We start from the raw sequence: 20,153 nt of genomic DNA, 5'->3' as shown, positions 1-20,153 counted from the left end.
ATTCCTAAAAACCTCACCAATGCAGAATGCAGCATGTCTCTCAATAAAGATTGCTTTCATCCAGTTCAAAGTGAAACTTTAGAGGGGGGAAAGAAAAGAGCAAGGGGGCAAACATAGCATTTCCAGCATACACAAAATAAAACCAAATGTTAAAATGACTGTAGCCCTACTCCTCATCCTCTTCTTTTTGCAATATCAATGCTTTACACTGAAATTATAGAAACCGAACGAGAATTTTAATTTTTATGATTGTTGTCACAATTTTACCAACAAGTACACTAACTGCTTTACCAAGAGTCCTCTGTGCAATTGGGAGCATTAGATGAACTGCAAGGCCTGCTGCTCAGCTTCAGTTCTTCCTACTAATCCCCCAAGTGCTGTGCTGTTACAGAGTACAGTGTGGTACTGATCAGGTGGGGAATGGGGGATACCACAGAGACCCTGGTTTCTCTTGTAAAACCTCCAAAAAATGTCATTTACAGCATTACCTATCCTGTAATGATCTGTTACATCAGCATTCTCATTTCCATCTCTGTTTTCAAATTTCTGCCCAAATTTGTTTTCATTTTCTGTAAGCCTTTTTTTGTTCTATGACATTTAGACAGCTGATGGGAGCTTTTTACTAAAACAAGTTTAAAAAAGCACAATGATCCTGCAAGTTTAAATAGGCCTTCCAAATACATGAGGATACTTGAATCCTCCAGTTCTAAGCAAGCTGGTCAAATCCTCACAGACTGTGTCTATAGATCATAAGGTATCAGTTCTCAAAACTGTAGGTCCTACTGCTGAAGTTTGCAAAGGCATCTGTCTTCTTTTGAACAAACAGCATTTGGGAATCCTTTTAGAAATTTTCAGTTCTGCTACATTCATAAACAAAAAATATGGTTATTAGAGGAAACAATTCTAGAATGAGCCATAAAAATTATCAGTACACCTGGTCATCAGGTAAGTCCAGGAGAAGCTTGCTGTGAAAAGCTACCACAGCACTTTCCTTACTTAGACCTACTTTTCCTTAACATACAAGCTGCACCAAAGTGATTTTTAAAATATTTATAATTATAGTCTTTCCCAGGAATTCAATTCTGCTATACAGACACAGAATAAACAAAATTATTCTAGCATCTGTAAAAGATCACCACATTTTGTATTGGACTTACTGAAGTGAGCAAATCTCAGCTTTAAATTGAGAAGAATCATCAGAAGTCTGGGCAAGTTTACTTGACTTCAGTTTTAATTCATTTTCCAAACAGTTTATTCTTTCTTTCAGGATAGAGACTGTAGTCCTTAGTTCACACTTTTCAATCTGAAGCTGAAATTTAAAATAAATAACCAAATGTTATTATTGCAGAAAGCTATCACAACTTGGCTTTTTGTTTTTGAGTTGAAAACAGATATTAAAATTAATTTCTGGAACAGTCTATCCTACTTGAGAAATAATAAAAGCTTACTTCCTAAAAAAGCACTTACTCCTTGAATATTATTCTCCAATTCTGAAATATCATGCTGCAGCTTTGATTTTTCATGGTTTGCTGCTTCTTGATGCATCTGAGAAATATAAAATTACATGTAACGAGACAGACATTTTTAGATTTAATCAGAGAAATTTAAGCTTCAAGTTTCAGAGAAACACGAACTTTACATTCTTAGATGAATGACCAAATGCAAAGCTCTCTCTGTAAAACTACAGAATATTCTCTGAAAATACATTACTGTAGTTTAATATTAGCACTGATTTTGGGTTTGGTTCTTTGACTTTTTTTAAACAGTATATTTATATTTGATCCCAACTAAATTATTATTTGTGAGTTGTTGTAGAGTTTACTGAACTACACGAAGTTGCATGCATGTATAACTTATTGCCTAAGACATTTTAAATAAATTTATTCAAATATTATTAATTACAATATGTAAGGCACATTACAAAGCTAACTGGCCTTTTCCTAAGTCTATGAAGAAACTTCTAAAAATTACTTATCTATTCCGATTTCTGTGCATCACTGCAGTGAAAGAAACTCTCAAAATTCCTAAACATGCCTTAGATTAGTGTGTTTGTAAATGTATTTCAAAGTGGCACACATATAAAACACTGGTAGTCACCTAAAAGAAGAAAGGATGGAGCTGGAAGCACATCTCTACTACTGCATGCACATGCTTTAAGCAAAGAGGTCAGATTTACTGCCACTGCATTCAGATACACAACAGGTCTTTATTTTTGTGGTAGTAAAATCAAACTATGGAAGCATTCATCGTACAGTCACTATTAATGTATGTTGTCTTGAGATAAGTTCATTAAAATGATATTTTAAATTTCTGAATTTTGAAAAAGTTTTAAAACATTTTATTAATGACCAATAAAGAAGTCAGGGAAACAAATCTCCTGAAATCATAGACTCTTGACTACAACCAAATAAGACATTAATGCACATTAATACCAGACATCACATGGTCATGGAAACATAGAATCATACTGCAAATGTAAGTCCATCATCTCAGTCCGTGAATAGTGGATGGCCAAGGCCCACTGAGCTCTCCTGCATGGCAGCAGGCTGCATGCCAGGATTTCCCTCTGAGCTGGGAAGCTTCTGAAGGTCACTTGTTTAGGCAGAGAGAATCCTTACTGCATCACACAGTAAATGAGTTGGGAATGAGAGCACTGGAATGCTGAAATGTTAGCTAAGTGATATAAATGACAGAATGCTATAATCCTTTGGACATAAACTATTGACCAAATATGGATCCAGTCACACTTCTCTGAGGAGTTTGGAAGGCAAGAAGACCCTTTTAAACTTCATGACTCAATGGGAGAGTCTCCCTGACAGTTTCATCTGACCTTGGCCTCTCTACAGCAAATACTCAAATGTACCTTACCATCAAATCTTGTTAAACCACCATTGCATTTACCAGTGAATTTTTGAAACTCATTGCCTTAAGCGAATAAAATATATTGTTGCTTCTCTATTGTGAATGAAGTGCATGATTTCTTCCACAAAAATGACACACAAGCATCTTCAAAGTAGTGCATAAGCAAAAAGTATTCTGTGGCTGGGCCTCCATATCTAGGTCTCCCACACAAAGTGATGATATATTTGCCATTAAATACTTTAAAGCATGTTCCTCTACCCCTGCTCCCAGCTTGGGACTGTGTTTACAGGAAAACTTGGTAATTCATAACAATAATAGTAACAATACAACTATATTAATAATAATAGATATTCAATAACAATATAATTCATTGAGCTCTCAAGTGAGTTTGAAATCAAAAGTTATTGAAAAGGGGAACTGACAAACACAAACACAGCATTATTGTATAAGCCTTTTCATAAAAGCTCACCTTTAATTTTTCTCCAAGACTTTCTTTTTCTGCCATTAGTATTCTAAAGTCAGTCAGTGCAATGTCTCTTTCTTCTTCCATTTGACTTTGAGAAACTAAATTGTGTTTTGCTTCTCTTCTCAATCTGCTCAATTCACTCTGAGACTTTCAAAGATTATAGTTTGTTAGCATACATGGACTGCAATATAGTGCACAGACTAACAAAATGCTATAATTACAACAGAAGTCCTATTATAGTCTTATTTTTCCCTAGATAATTAAAACATATTCCCTATGTCACTCAGTGGCATGACTTACACTGTCAAAATAATCATTATTCTTTTACCCAGGTATAGCCTAACTTCACTGTTCTCTTATCAGTTAACTACTCCTTTCTTGTTTCCTTGCTGTATCTTTACACAACTTTCTCATGCATTCTATTGATTTTTTCCCGATGTCTATAATTTCAAAATCCCAGTACAACACCTTTTAATAGCTTTCAAGTTAATAAACTAACTAGAATACATAATTTTATTAACAAGTAATAAAACTAGTATGTATTATATTAGTCTTGGTTGTGTTCTACTAGGTTTTTCATTTTAAATAACCAACAGTACAAGAAGCATAAACTGGTTATTTCAATGTTAACGATATAAAATTTCTTCTTACCTGCTCATAAAGAACATTTAATCTATCTCTTTCTGCAGTCAATAATTTGACATTGGACTGAATTTCTATCATGTGTTTTTCAAATCTGTCTAACACAGACCTCAGCTCATCTCTTTCTCTGGTGACTGATTTAAGCTCTTCACTCTGAAAAGTGATCAATAAATTTATGTTAAAATTTGCTAATTAAAACAACTGAAAAAATAATACCAGAAAATAACTCCTCCTATTAGTAGTACATAAACAATATATTTGAAATAATTTTAATCACAAGAAAAAGGCTGGCACTGGTGGTGTAACCTAAACAACAAGAACCAGCTGTTAAAAAGCAAAAGCAAAGGAGCTAGCAATAAGATTTTAGCCTTTTTTTGATTATTATCTAGTTCTATTTATTTCAAATAAGCTGATCAATAAGCAATCAGTGTTACTGTAAAATGTGACAAGGAAAGAAAAAGGCAAGTTCATTGGAGTTTCAGTTGATTTTTTGCATTAAGAATGAAACTACTACAGTCATTTAATGCCACTGAATTTGAAAATATATTTGATGGCTTCTTAAATGTTTCTACAGTATTTTTTTCACTTATCTTGACAGCAAGAACTTTACCTTCTCTGCAGTCCTGCGGCTTGGGCTAGGCCTTAGTTTCATCATTTTCTGAAGATAGTCCAATTCTCGCTTATAGTAGTCCCTGTCATCTTCTAAGGTCTTTACAAATGCATCTAGGCGAGATGGAGATTTGTCTCCTAGGGCAATACCATAGTCCAATCTCATTCTTTCGATTTCTAGGACAAATTCTCGTTCTGAAGAAAAAAAAAAAGAAAAACAACTCTATAGGGAAGTCACGAATTTCCTCAAACACGCTTGCATTTGGGATGGATTAACTGCCACCAACCATCCAGGCAGCAATCCTGCTGAAAAGGATGTAAAGAGTTCTAAAGGCCAAAGTAGGCTAAACACAAGTGAGTAGCATCAGACCAACAGAGGCCTCACAGCACCTTGGGCTGTATTGACAGAGACTGAGAGATGTGATTATTCCCCTTTTTTTAGCACCCATGAGATTGTACTTCAAACACTGTTTTAAGGTTTGCCCCCCTACAAAAAGAAAGATGTGGATAAATTAAATCCAAGGCAAGCCCGGCAAGCTGGTCTTGCTCTGTGGGGAACAGCTGAGGGAACTGGGTTTATTCAGCCTGGAGAAGAGCTGGAGAGCCAAAAGCATGCTGACAGTACCAGGAGGGACTCACAGATAACATGGAGCCAGTTTCTTCACAGAAAGAAGTGCATAGTAGGTAAATAAGAAACAGTGGCAATTAATTGCTACAAGCATTTACAAACAATATGGGGAAAAATATTTCACTCTGAGAACTAGAGAACATTAGACATGTTGTGGAATCTTCATCCCTGGAGGTTTTCAAAATCTAAATGGATAAATCTCTCAAGAAACAGAGTCTGAAGAGTTTTGGAAATTACTTTGTATGAAACTGCCACAGAATTAGGATATGGATGCCCTGTAGGACAACAGTACAAAGCTCAACTTTCAGCTCTCACATAGAGAACGAAAATACCTTTCTATGACAAGAGTTTTCACTTCAACTATGAGTGGAGACCTACTGTCTTCTTTTAATTTACATATATTAAAAGTCTTTTAGAATTCTATTTCAAAAATAACAGAAAGGTAGTTTCCAAGAATCTATGTGTGATGATTTACCTTTTCTTTCTAAGTTCTCTGTTTTTTCTGTCAGCCTTTGCTTCTCTTGTTGAAGCTGGTTTAATAACAGCTCAAGATTCCCTTTTTCACTGGTCTTCCCAAAGAGCTCTTCATTCAGTCTCTCATTATCTTTTTGAACTGAGCACAACTCCTGAAGTAACAAGCATGATTATAAAAATTAGACGTGCCAATAGAGACACTTGGGGAAAAAATTAACATTTTGTTCAACTTCTAATATACAAGACTGTTTACTTCTGGATGACCTAGATGCTTTACGCTTCAACATTTGTTGCAGGCCATCATTGTATTTATATTACATTTTATTAAATCTAAGTAAGCATTACTTTTTACATGGTTTGCAATCACTAACAAGAAAAGCAAACCAACCAGTAAGATAGTGGGATACAAACATGGGGAATAAATTAACTACTAAAGCAAGAAATAAATTAACTAAAGCAAGAAATAAATTTAACAGCATTTGGTAACATTGTTGGTTTTAAAGTACATTATAATACAGCATCTCAGTCAATGCAACTCTGAAGCCAGTCAAATCCTATTTGGCACACCTTTCCTATAATCTGATGTCCTGAAAATTAAGTATTTTCATATTTTCATTTTATTTTCATTGCAGGTTCCCTAGATAGAATAAAACAAAATACTGCACTCAGCTAATGTACAAGTTGCTATATATCCTGGAAAGAGTTTGGTCTTCAAAGAATTGATAATAGTAATGTTTTTCACCTGGGCCCAATGCTTTGTTTCTGAGTGAGCCAAGTATTGGATAATTTTTCACATCCCAATTAAGAGAAAAAGTAGTTTCTAAACAATGAAAATCCTCTAGGATGCTATAACTCATTTGTGATAAAAATGATTGTGTCATATGGAAATTATAACTTCATATAGCAGAAATAAGGAAATGTACAATAAGGACATGGTCAACCATACTGTCTACAGAGATTTCCTTCAACTTATTTTTGCAACAATATAATGTAGCTTTTCTAGCTCTTTCATTTATTTATTAGTAATTTTTACATCAGATGTTCAGGGTACTTGTTAATTGTTAAATTGATTTTTTTTTAATAATAAATGAAACAATTCCATGGATGACAGCATGACAGAAATGGTACAAACAAGAACTGAAAATATTTTTACTTACTGATTTAAGCCTTGTTATTGTTTCCTGTAGATCCTGTATTTCACTGACTTTTCTTTCAATTTCTTTCTATCAACCAAAATTAACCTATATGTTAAGAGTTATTATTCAAAATGACAAAAATCCCTTTGTTAAAAGATAAGGAAGCAGACTGCTTTGGCAAGAAATGAAGTATAGTTAGTTCCTTGTAATAAAGTAGTAAAGCTCCTATGAATTGAAAGCACTAAAAATTTGTGGTAAAAACACCCATGCTCTTTTGGAGCACAATGACTAAATGAATCACTGCATGACTCATAGGAAAAAACCCTCCAAATATATGCACTGCTGTTGTAAATATGCATTACCTAGCAATAGCATTAAGTACTGCAGCATTTTACTTCATACTAAGCTAATAGAAGAAAAAAGACACATTTCCCCTTAACTAAAATCATCTCAACCTAATACAGTAAAGAGACAAAATTGCTGTGTTTAATCCACTTTGAGAAATTCAGTGTAATGTTAAGAAAACTGGAAAAAAATCTTTTCAATCTTCCTTTCACAAGCCAATAAGTCTCTCATTGCAATCAGAAGATACAAAGCCAAGTAAAATGGAGCAGATCCTTCACTCTGTGACACGTTAGTGATTACCTTTGCTTCTCCTATTTCCTTATCTGCAGTCTCAAGCACTATTTCTTTGTGTCTTTCCAACTGCTGTGCCAAGTGATCTATTTCATTCAGCTCTTGACACAGTTCTTCATTCTTATTGCTTAAATCCACTACCTCACTAGTCACATTTTGTTTAGTGTCCAAGAGATCTTGAATGCGATTTTCAAGTTCTTTGTTTCTTTGCTGAAGATACTCAACCTGAAAGACATTTTTCATTAAAATATTAATATGCATTGTTGAATTAGGTAGCAAAAGTTCCTCCCAACCTTCTGAAATACGGTATCTCTACATCCAAAGTAAAAAAGTGATATTCTGTTAAAAGTGGCAAGATTTTCTATTTTTAGAACTTAATGCTTATCAACCTGAAGAATAAATACCGTGTCATGAGCTCTCTCATAGTCATGAATACTGCTATCTAAAGAGAACCATACATTCATTTCTTGTCAAATAGAAGTGGTATATGGGGACCAAGCCTGAGAAAATAGTCTTGACGGTGCAAAACCAGTTTCATGCAGCTCTGGGCTCAGTCCCTGTACAATCGATTTGTATTCATCATGGCTTACTAATTCAGGATCACTGAGCACAGCTGTCCTGCTTCCAAGTCATAGCTCATTCTGTATTTTTGCAGCAGTGAACCTAAACTAATAAACTCTTCAACATAGCTCCCATGCCACTGTACATCATGCACAATCAGTACATAAAACATCTAACCCACGTGAGAAAAACCTGAGAATTGATGGTATAAAACCAGAGATGGGCTTTACTTGATCTGTACTCCAGTCCATCTTTAAATTCTCATTCAGAGACCAGTATTGAGTGCATGCTAATACACACAGTAAACAAAAACACCTTTATCCTAAGCTTACCCTTTACTCACAAGTTTGTGTTGGAGTGAAGGTGGGGACCATTTGAAATCCATTTCTCATGAGTATATCTACAGGGTTACTCCTTATCATAATTACATATACCACTGTTACCTTCTAAAGCATAAATGGCACATGTGATAACTTTCTAACTAAATAAAAGGATTTTCAAACTTGCTGAAAACAGTGCGTCATACAAAAATTTGCTGAATACTTTCAGATTAACATACTATGTACAAATATGAGTTCATTGAATTCTTTACCAAAACCTTTCAGACAGACTTTTAAAATAGGAAATGAATTTTCCTTAGACAGGAAATATTGCCACCTAAAAAGACATCGACTGTTTTTAAATCTATAGTGATTTTTGAAGAGCTAGAAGTTTTGTAGATTTTTTTTAGATCGCTAAGTTTTTAGGTTTGACTAAACAACTGTAATAAATTAATTACCTGTAAATTCAAGTGGGAAATAAGCTTCTCATTACTTTTAGTTCTTGATTCCAGAGAGAGAACCTCATGAGAACGCCCACCATCCAATGCCAGCGTTAAGCGCTCGATTTCTTTGTCTCTTATCTCAACCTTTGAAGGAGAAAAGAAATGCTCTGGTATCATTGTGCACCATTAATAGACCCTTCATTTAAATAAATTTCATTTTCATTTAAACCCACATAACATTCAGTAAAAAGATATGCAACTAAAAATGCAATTTCTGTCTTGTATTTTTTTTTTTAATTTTCAGTTCTTCTGAAAAAGTTACAGCTTTGAAAGAGAAATAAATTAATTAAACACAATTTGTAAGGAAAAAATGAAACAGTTCCTATTAGATTACATTCTTGAAAAAACCAAGCAATTTTAATTTAAAGTGAAGATAATGCTACAACTTAATTGAGGCTAGCACTTAAAAGTTAGGGAAAAGATTTCTAAGTAAGCTAACTCAGTGATTATTCCAGTCACTGGAAAAAAGAAAATATTGGAAGAGGAAAACTAAGATTTGAAAGAAAAAGAAAAACAACAGTGTCCACCAATCCCTAGATTTTGAAAGACATAACGTATGAACATTTGATGCAATTCCATTACTTGAAGATTGTACATATCTTACAATCCACTCTTATCAAAACATTGTAAAATCTGTTGTTCATAAATTAACTGTCAAAAATTTTAAAAATATAACCAGTCCAAGCAGTGAAAAAATTATCCTAAGATAAATGTAAATCAAATTACTATTTTGGACAAGTTAACACTTACGCACTAAAAAATGCAGACAAATTATATTTGTGATTGTCAAATTTAGCTAATTTAATGTAATTTCAACTGACAAAATTTATCAGCAAAACCACTGGCCAAGTGTTTTGTCACTGCTGTTGTCTCCAAAACCAGAGGAGAGAAACTACTCAACATAGGCAAGTTAGAATAATTATATTTCACAAGCTCTACAAAGCATTCCCAAGAAGGTTTTTAAGAAACCAAGGCCATTGCCATGGCTATGATACCTATATAATAGCAATTATATTAATATTAATAATAAAACAATACCACTACTACTGATGATATAAACATACCTGTTTGCTATAATTTTTTATTCCCCTTTCAGATGTTTCCAGTTTTTCCTGTAACTCTGTTACTTCTGACTGCAGCTCTTGAATTCTGAAATGCAGCGCTACATTTTTTATGTGAATTCATAGAAAAATTGTATGTACACAATTCAACAGTAGCATTTTATCTTTGCTCCTGAACGCAAATATTTCACAGAGAAACAGTTTTGCTCATGCAAAATATTAATGCAGAAACTCTTGTTTGAGATATTGTAGCAGGTTGACTGTCTGGCTGTCAGTCCCCCACCCAGATGCTCTATTACTTCCCTTCCTCAACAGGATGGGGGAGAAAAGATGAAAAAGCTTATGGGTCAAGATAAAGACAGGGAGACCATCTACCACCTGCTGTCACCATGAGGGACTCAAGTAGGGGAAGATTAATTTAACTTATCAATCAAAAGGAGTAAGACAGTGAGAATCAAAGCCACACCTACACTGCAAAGTGAAACAGCTCTTGGGCTCACCGATTATCAGCCACCTGGAGAAGGTCTGCGATGTAAGGGTCCTCTGGCTGAGGCACTGGGTAGGCACTGACACCTGATGGGGGCACCAGCTGGTCGATCTGCATGCGCTGCCGCCTGAAGGGAATGCTTTTCTTCTTGCCACCTAAAAGCCCACACCCAGAGGCATATTACTTGGAGCTAAAGCAAGGGAGCCATCTTCTTCAATACAAAATTAATCTTCCTATTTATTCCACTGCTTCAGAACGGGAGCGTTTCACCATTTTAATCCTTCTGCAATAAGCTGATAAAATTCACATATTCTAGACAACGCCATTGCAATTGTGCCAAAGTTCACTATTATAATAATGAAACACAGAAAGTTTAGTGTAAGTAATTTTCCCCAGTGTTTAAGATCCCAAATATTCTATAGCTTAAACTTGTTGAAGCTATTAGTGATCTAGCTCACTAAAACAGCTGAGTCAAAACACCACAAAAGGCATTTGGTTTTCGTATTTAAAGGGTATTTTATGACTGAACTAACCTTTGCATTGTTTAGTAATATTTTTATACCTTCTACTACTGTGCTCATTTCAGTGAATATCATATCCTACTGCTTATCAAGCAGAGTATGCTATTAGCTTGAATGATAACATATTTAGGAAAAAGCAGAATACAGTATTATTTGCAGATAGAACATTTCCTCTTTATCATATGAAGAACATGCAATATTGGATGATGTAGTACAGAAAAATCCTAGAAGACTGGTGACCAAGGGGCAAGTATGCAGAAAGACAGACAAATGCCTAACACGTCATCTTTGAAGCAAAGAACATGAAGTGCAGAAATGTATGGAAAAATAAAGAGGAAATTTAATTTTTCCTAGCTATCTATTGATTTTTCTCAAATGCCAAAAGTGCATATATAGTTCAATGACTTGGAAAAAAAGGACATTTTCAAAATTTCACAAAATAATTCTATATCCCTTAGCTTAAAAAAATTAAGAAAAAGGAAACCCTGGAGAAATAAATTAACCTGAAAGTAACATCTAGAACATTTTAAGTTATTAAAAGATCCTTTAAATATTGTAAGCTTATAGAGGATTGGAATAATTGCAGACATATTTTGCATCTTGCTATATTTAGATCTTGTTTCCAAAAATCTGGATTTGTCACTTACACATCAATTACTTGTCAAAAATATGCAAGTGTCAATCTGCCTCTTAATGAGGTGCAGCAATAAAAGAAATAGCCTGATTAATAGTTGATTAATAGTGCTTTCTAGTCACATTTTAACTTAGTCTTCTGTTGAATCTAAGTTTGCATTCCAATTTGTCCCTAACACAACTGATGACCTAATGAAACTTCATACAGAGAAATGACAGAATTCAGAGCCCAAACTTTCAAAGGGTAATGTTACTCTACTGGATATTTTACTACAGTAACTACTCTTACTAGAAGAAAATATGTTGTGTCCTGAAGATCCAAAAAAGCCCAGAAAAAAGTTGAAATATCTGTCATTATTTACACTCACCAGGCGTTTGCACCACTGCTTGCAGATTCTTCTCCTGAAGCTGCTGAATTTTTTCAGTCTTGGCTTTGGCCTCTTTTTCTAGCACTTTAATTTTATGTATATACTGGTTATTCAAAAATTTCAAGTCAGATGTTTCATGTTCAATCCGCCTTAAGGAAGCTTTCAAATCTTCAAGGGAGAGAAAAGCAGTATTATCTCTCTTATTCACTATTATTTTTCCTAGCAGCACCAAAATAAGCATAAAGAAAATCCTATATTCATTTTCCATAGCATAAAATTATCAAATATACATACATTTGTGCATACTTTAACAAACATACAAAAATATATATTTATATATGTTTTACAAATAAACACCCATTGTGGAACAAAGGCATGCTTACTAGCAGTACTTAATTTTCAATTAAAAAATACCATTTCAAGGTATGAAAGTATACGTTAAGATTTCTAACATCCTCATATCTAATTAAAACGATAATTTGCAGAACTTCCAAAGTTTTTCGAGTGAAGAAGAAATGTCTGAGCATGAATCTTAATTCATTAAAGGCACCAAACTCCATGACCACTCACGTTCACTTAAAAGTACAGGTAAAAGAATCTGCAGATCAAGGATTTAGACACAATTTCATTTTGGCATGGAAGGATTAAAAAAAAAAAAATTTTTAAATCATCATTTGTATATTACCTTTAACACGACGATCAGACTGCTCTTTCAGTTTTAATATTTCTAAATGCAGATCATTATTTTCCCTGGTAAGTCTAGCATTCTCTATTTTATAAGGCTCCAAAATAGTATCATAATTGCTGCATTCTTTCTCCGTTTTTCCAGAAGATAACTTTGCTCTGCGCAAGCTCTCAGTTGTATGAACTAAGTCACTAGGATAAAGGAGCATCAGATGTGTTAGCAATGTTACCAGCCTTCACACTGCAGATGCAAATTTTTATTATGACCTAAGAAACAAAACCCTTTCCCCAAAAGGGGGAACAAATGAGTTCAAACAAAGGCAACAAAAATTCATGGCACGGAAGAAAAAACTGAAAGATAGGAACCATTTATTTAAAAAACCCAGTAAATGGGAAAGAACAGGACAAAAGAAAACGCCAAAAAAAGAGAAAACATAACAGTTGCAAAGCATATCAGGAGTTTACATCTGATAAGTATCAAAGCTAGTGATGGAGAGAGTAAACCTACGTGGCAGAAACATGAATGAGACTTAACATTGAAGATAGATTACTCCATATTTGCCTACCTATGGTTCTTCCATCTGTATTACATACTAGAGAGCAAGAGAACCAGAATAGTTACATTTGCGTGTTTAGTCAAATATAACTGGATTACTAGGGAAATTACTATGCTCTTAATAATATCAAAGCCAAAAAAAGGCAGATGTAGTAACAAGGAAATCTGCAATTTTCTGGGTTTTTTCTGCTATGTGTCTTGTAAAAGGGGCAGAGACAACAAACTTAAAATTCTCTAAATGAGGCCATAATAAATGGAGATGTGAATGTTTTATTTTAAGTTGCAGAACAGGCAACAACCAGTTGCCTGGTTTATACAACCAATTATAAGAGTGTGTCCTTTTAAGCACCTGTCAATAGTGACTAATCTTGGCTCTCTTACGAGGTTAGAAAAATTGAATTTTCCTATGCCATAGATCCTTAGAAGCAATTTTAGTAAATTAAATTCAATCTTAAGATGTTCCCATCATTTAAGCAAACCCATCAGACACTGGAACTTAATGTTAGCTCTGAAATAACACTGCTAGAAAATCTTCAGATTAAGCCTTCTTCCTTACATGTCAAAAATCAAACAATACCTACTGCATGATTACGATTTTTTAATGAATCTCCTTTTGAATACCTGAAAAGCTTTTCCACCAAAGGTAAACTGTCCACTCCCAGTGGGTGCCGATAGCCCAGCTGATCCAGACGTTTCCTGAGATTAACGAACCTTCGCTCTGCATTTGCGCTCATTGTAAACACACCTCAAAGCTGCTTTGGTCACAGTCAAGAAAAACAGGACCCCTGCAAAAGACTGTTGGCTATAGCATCTATTCTCCAGAGAAGGAAAAATATAGAAAAAAAGTCATGGAAGAAACATTTTTATTCTTTAGGAAATACAGTGCATAAGCATGTCCTAAGAATTTAAGTAAATCAAAACAGAATCACTGCAACTGAAAAGTTTTAAACATATTTAGATATACCTTTAAAAATAAATATTTGCCTTGGCAGTTAGCTTTCTCATTATATTCTGATTTTTTTGAATCACGGTCATCATTGTATCTTACACAATACAAATTTACAGATTACTCTGAAAAACTCAAACTTTTTTCTTTCATACATAAATCTTACTTTCAAAGTTTATAAGCCAGTACTTAATAGAATTTATGCCAACCATTTCAAAAATTGCATAAAATGTGTAAAATGTTAAAGACAGATTAACTTTCAATATCTATATTCTATGATAGAAAATAGCAAAGAGAAAAAATACTGGTGCACTGTAGTCATGCTTGCACAGTTTCCTGGAAAATACAGTTCAAGGATCAGAGAGCTGGGGTTTTTTCAATTGACTGATTAGTTACCTTTTTATTACTAAACTGATTTAAAGGGGACTGGATCAGCATTACTGCGTCTGAACCCAAATGATAATTTTGTTTTTTCCAAGTACATTTGAGTTAAGAAGAACTTTTACATCATTATGTCCTTCTGAATTTAGACACAGAATGAGAAGACAAATCAAGTACTAAAGCTTATGTTTCTTAATCTGTGAAAACATCTGTTCAATAGTTAGAAATATTTTTTAAAAGTAGTTATTTCTGTGAAGCATCTTCCCTCACATTTTCTCAGAAGTTTCAGTATTAACTTATTGGCTTCAAAGACCTCAGCAGCCAAACTACTAATTCAAGGAGGTGTTGTTTGCATCTCATATGAAAAGAAAAGAATATAGAGATCACCCAAACTATGATCACAATCCTCCAGATTTTAAAAAGATATTAAATTAATACATGCAGGTATTTGAAAATAAAATTTATTATTAATAATAAAGTGAGTAAAATGTGCATGCTTCTCTCATATCTAATTCTGGAAAGTTAAGATTTCATCTCATTTTATTAGAACGCTACAAAAGAAGTCTAGCAACAGACCTGTGGTTGCTGAGTACTGCTCTGTAGATGAGAATCACCAGTCTCACAAGCACGGCATCTGCTCTGGGTACTACCAAAAATATTTGCTTGAAGAAGTTCAAGTTGTTGGAATATTAACTAAGGAATGGCATGACCAACAATCTCTTATATGCTGTGCTGGGGGCGATGAAGGAGGCAGTGGCACACTTTCTTTCCACCAGTGTACTAAGTGGAAGTCAAGGTCCTGATGGGTAGTAAATGCTCTTCATACTCCTCTGATAGCCAAAGATTAAAGTAACAAGTTCTTGGTACTTCTGCATTAAAGCTGAAGATTCGGTGTTGAATTCAGGAAAAGTGTGATTGTGTTACTATGTCTAGAATGAGTCTCAGGAATATATTTTATATTACTATAGAAGAAAACTGGTAACTCCTGAGCTCACCTTTTCCTTAAGAAGATTTGTATCAGTTAAAAATAATAAATTACCTTAAAATAGTTCATCAGATTTGTTTAAAACCTTGTGTTTTAGAAAGAGCAAATATTTTTTTCATAGTTGAATTGAGAAAGTTTTACAGAAGAAATATCATGAACAAAATCGTGTCACAGCTTGTACAGGAAGAGAGTTTTTCTGCAGTAACTGCAAAGAAAAATAAATGGATATATGTTAGCACTTCAGTAACTGTGGCTAGGAAATATATAATATATAATCTTACTAAATCCCTGCAATGGGCATTTAAGGTATAGTAACCTAAACATAATCCAATATTGAGAAGTACTGATAAATTGCTGGTTGAATCACCCTCCTTCCTAAAAACTGAAATTTTTAATTTAACTCATTATTACCACTGGAATCAATCCAGAAAGGGTATTAGCTTATATTCCCTAGAGCCACATCTGAGCCACAATAAGCCCAGGATATGAACAGATGTAGTATAGGTCCAAAAGGCATCTTGGAATGAATATAAGAATTGAGATTGTTATTTCGGAGAACTTAACATAGATATTAGAGTCTTCAAAGACAATAATTGTCATACACCCTTAGTTGGAAAGAAATTATATGCCAGTAATTCCAGACCTCTGCCATTACACACAACCATAATTTAAATCTCATATCCTAAACTTAGTCTACCACTAGTCTTACCATGGCATGAAAAAGTATGTAGTAACTTCTACATGAGGAAAATTTGTTTTTCTGGGAATATAAAATCAATATATGAAATGCATAGATTCAGCTGAATCCAAGACCTGTCTGACACAACATCCTGCGTCTCTTGACAGTTGCCACAGCAAGAGTATAAAAACTAAAAAACACGAGTCAAATCTTACTCCTACATACATATTCTTCATATAAGGCTATAATGCAGGGCCTGGAAGGCCTAAAGTTGGACTGAAATCATTATAACAGCACCTGACTGACCTTTCTCTGAGCAGCCATAGAGATGCTTGGCTGTAGCCTTCACTATTCATATTGGTTTCTAACTTACCATTTGCCTTTTTGATGGCTCCAAAGCATCGATTAGATGCATTCACAGTGACACCTCTCACTGAGTGGCTGCTACCACTTAGAGACCACAGCATGTATCACTTTGCCTTTACTAACACTGCTCCTTAACTCTGGCATCATTACTCAGTCCAGTGAAATTCTTCTGACACCCTTGGACTGCACTTAACATGTCCACATAATGAGCAAATTTCGTCCCCTGCTGTTTAACCCACTCTTTCACATTACTGATCAATGTTTGTCATGGCTTGACCCCAGCTTGCAACCAAGCACCACACAGTTGGTTTGCTTACTGCCCCCCTTGCATAGGGATGAAGAGGAGAATCAGGGGAAAAAAAGGCAAAACTTGTGGATTGCCATAGGAATAGTTTAATACTTGAAACAAAATACAATCACAATGATAACAATAAGAAGAAGAACAAGAAAGGTTGATAAAACCCAGGAGATGCACAGCACAATTGCTCCCCACTTGATGACTGATGTCCAGCCTGTCCCCAAACCAGAATCAGCCCTGCTCTGGGTAACTTACCCAGTTTATATACTGGGCATGAAGTTCTAGGATGTGGAATACCCCTTTGACCAGCTCAGATCATCTGTCCTGGCTGTGTTCCTTCCTGGCTTTCTGTGCAGCTCCTCACTGGCACTGAGAAGTCCTTTGCTGAGAGCAAGCACTACTTAGCAACAACCAAAACACCAGTGTTATCAACATTATTCTCATGCTGAATCCAAAACACAACACTGAACTGGCTACTAGGAAGGAAACAAACTTATCTCAGCTGAAACCAGGGCACTTAGTGTTTGTTTGCTCTAAAGCGTAGATTAGATGCATTCACAGTGATGCATCTTTCTGAGCAGTTGCTGCCATTTTAGACCACAGAATGTATCACTTCGCCTTTAACACTATTCTTTAATTAGTGTTAATACTTTATTACTCAGTCCAGTGAAATTCTTCTGCAACCCTTGAGATTGCATGTAACATGTCTATAAAATGACAAATTTTGTCCCATGCTGTTTAACCCATTCCTTCAGATCATTAGTAAATCTTACACAGCAGACAATCTTCTGCACATTCACTGTAAGGTAGTACTTTCTACTCTCTATTTTAACCACTAGCTTATTTTCTCCATTTCTAACAGAGATCTGCTTTCTTAAAAGCATTTGGTAAAGAACCTTCTCAAAAAGCTTTTTTGGAAATCCAAGTTTTCTACATTATTTGCACTCAGTCAATACAATGCAGATTATGCTTTTCTTTAAAGAAGCTTAGTACTTTTGAGAATTACAGCTGAGTCCTGATGAAAGGTATGTCACACCTACAAGATGTATGTAAGTTTGCAAAGTACTGGAAAGCACTCTTAGCAGCTTTGATATTTCCCATTAGATAGGCTACATTAGTTGCATAAATAGTTCACATCATTTATCGTCTAAATATTTCTTGCAATTTAGTGCTGTGACGAAAATAAAATTTCCATTTTCGATGAAAATAGAAAAGAGAAAAATGAACAGTACTTTAAATCAGCCATTTACTAAACAGGATTTATTAATATGTCTAAATGATTACATCTCTCAGTTGCTTGCTGAAGAGTATTCAGAGCCAACAGCCTCATTTTTTCCTCCCCCTTTGCTAATGAAGACTGCTGAAGGTGACAACATTCACATGCTTCATTTTATGACACGTCTGGATGACTGTGAGCAGTCTTTTGTAGATATAAATGCTTATGTAACAGAAATATGTAGCACCTAAGAACTGTTTCCTACTGTTTTAAGTCACCAGTGTCTAAAATTGAACCTTGATGTGAAAGATGGGCAATAGTGGAACCTCATATCCAGCTGCTCTAGGCTTTAAGTAGAGAATCAAGTGGCATAAAACTGTGTGAAAGAAGCAATGTTTATAGGTATTAGATTAGCAGACTGGAGTCCTCCTTCTATTCAGAGAACGACACAGCAAAATTGATGGTGAGTACATGTTAAGAACTGTTGCAGATGCAATACTTGTGTTATTAATAAGAAAATGTAATAATAAAAAAGCAGAGCAAAGGTGGATCTCGGTCATGGAAGAAACAATGCAGTCATTGAGCTATGTGGACGACAAAACGACATTGCTAAGCGTTGAACACAAAGAAATCACTATGGACAAAACCAGATTTCTTCGCTAAAGTGTCACGGAATGCCAGAATGGTTAGGCTTGGAAGGCAGCTCCGGAGATCATCTAGTCAAGGCAGGGTCACCTGGAGCAAGTGACAGGAACGCGTCCAGCTGGGTTTGGAATGTCTCCAGAGAGCAAGACTGCACAACCTCCCTGGGCAGCCTGTCACCATATCCTGTAAGTTCCCACTACAGCACAAGAAAACTCTTTCGACTATGAGCCTGCTCATCACCCGTCTCCCTAAACTGGAAGCTTTGCAGACCTTCCCGCAACCCCGATCTGTACCTACAGAGGGGCGCTCTGCCCCTTTCCAAACAGGTTTATGCCATTTTTCCCCTACACTTACCACTAAAAGCAGGCACCGGCGAGCGGGGCGCCTCCGGGCCGGCCACGATGCCCCAGCGTTTGAAATCCTTTGAAAATGGCGCGCGGAGCAGCGGCCGCTTCCGGCCCGTCACCGCAGCAACGGAGGGACGCGCCTGCCTGGGCCCGGCCTTCCCTATCCGCCCCTTCCCGGCCCGCCCCTTCTTCCCGGCCCGCCCCTTCCCGGCCCGCCCCTTCTTCCCGGCCCGCCCCAGCAGCCCTCGCGCGGCGGACAGAACGCTTCCTGCTGTCCGGGCCGCGGCGCCGGTAGAATCGCTACAAGCGGCTTCGCCCGTGAGCAGACGGAGCTGCCCGTGCCGACAGCCCGGCCCCGAGAGCCTCCAAGGAAGACGGAGAGGGATGTTTTCCATGGGCATGTAGTGAGAGGAGAAGGGGCAAAGGGTTCAGAGTGAAAGAAGAGCAGGTTTAGCCAGGATAGGAGGAGGAAGCTCTTACTGTAAGGGCAGTGGGACGCTGAACAGATTGCCCAGAGAAGCTGTAGATGCGTCACTCCTGAGTGTTCAAGGCCAGGCTAAATGGGCTGTCGAGCAATTTGGTGTACTGAGAAGTGTCCCTGCCTATGGAAGGCGGTTGGAACTAGAGGATCATTAAGGTCCCTTCCAACACAAGCAATTCTATGAATCTGTGAAATCCAGTGTTGCAATGTTCCTGAGTTCCCATCTAGCAAGTTTGTTACAAAACCCAGAGGAAAAAACTCACATTCATACTGGTTTGTTTGGTTTTTTATTCTTGCCTTGGTCTCTCAAAAAGCATTTTACCTCTGTCTACATGTTTGTTTCACCTGTTTCTATCCTATTTACACACCCCATCTCTATCCAACAACTTGGCAATTTCACCAAGCTGTACAGAAAACCTACCCCGGCAGCTGAAGCTCCAGGAGGAGTGAGACAGAATTGAAAAGTAAATAGTTCATCAAAAACCAAGACAATAAGAAATGCCTGACATTTATTATGCTTGCAAAATCGAAAGGAGAGGCAGACTGCTTTGTGGTAAATGGAGCCAGAACTTGCAAACAAAGTAAGAGGTGCAAGGCTACCAGTGATAAATGATAAATCCAAACCCCTAAACCAGCAAGAACTAATCTCAAGGTCTAAAATA

The 20,153-nt window shown here is 36.0% G+C and overlaps 1 protein-coding gene across 8 annotated transcripts in view; it reads right to left on the bottom strand.

Annotated features, from left to right (window-relative positions):
• CEP135 (centrosomal protein 135) overlaps nt 1-19,125 on the bottom strand; it is a 34,189-nt gene extending 15,064 nt beyond the window's left edge. For 4 of the 8 annotated variants that reach the window (XR_015803092.1, XR_015803093.1, XM_088163393.1 and 1 more), the window contains exons 1-16: nt 19,018-19,125; nt 15,051-15,664; nt 13,769-13,932; nt 12,593-12,783; nt 11,908-12,075; nt 10,399-10,540; nt 9,902-9,986; nt 8,793-8,921; nt 7,463-7,678; nt 6,839-6,904; nt 5,683-5,833; nt 4,581-4,774; nt 3,980-4,123; nt 3,332-3,475; nt 1,468-1,545; nt 1,158-1,309 (exon numbers count right to left, since the gene is read on the bottom strand). Coding sequence is in view for 6 of the 8 variants with exons in the window: in XM_088163393.1 (XP_088019519.1) it covers nt 1,158-1,309; nt 1,468-1,545; nt 3,332-3,475; nt 3,980-4,123; nt 4,581-4,774; nt 5,683-5,833; nt 6,839-6,904; nt 7,463-7,678; nt 8,793-8,921; nt 9,902-9,986; nt 10,399-10,540; nt 11,908-12,075; nt 12,593-12,783; nt 13,769-13,881 (1,973 nt within the window). In the remaining 2 variants the exon portion in view is untranslated. Of the gene's footprint in view, nt 1-1,157; nt 1,310-1,467; nt 1,546-3,331; nt 3,476-3,979; nt 4,124-4,580; nt 4,775-5,682; nt 5,834-6,838; nt 6,905-7,462; nt 7,679-8,792; nt 8,922-9,901; nt 9,987-10,398; nt 10,541-11,907; nt 12,076-12,592; nt 12,784-13,768; nt 13,959-15,050; nt 15,665-19,017 lie in introns of all 8 variants that reach the window. The other 4 variants (XM_014873420.2, XM_088163394.1, XM_014873423.2 and 1 more) reach the window with 4 other exon arrangements.
• Between the last annotated feature and the right edge of the window lie 1,028 nt (nt 19,126-20,153).

The sequence above is a fragment of the Sturnus vulgaris genome, chromosome 4, assembly GCF_052056855.1.
Source record: "Sturnus vulgaris isolate bStuVul1 chromosome 4, bStuVul1.hap1, whole genome shotgun sequence".
NCBI classification, from domain to species: domain Eukaryota; kingdom Metazoa; phylum Chordata; class Aves; order Passeriformes; family Sturnidae; genus Sturnus; species Sturnus vulgaris.
Note: the sequence above shows the minus strand (reverse complement) of the source record. Positions and strands in the feature narration are given on the sequence as shown.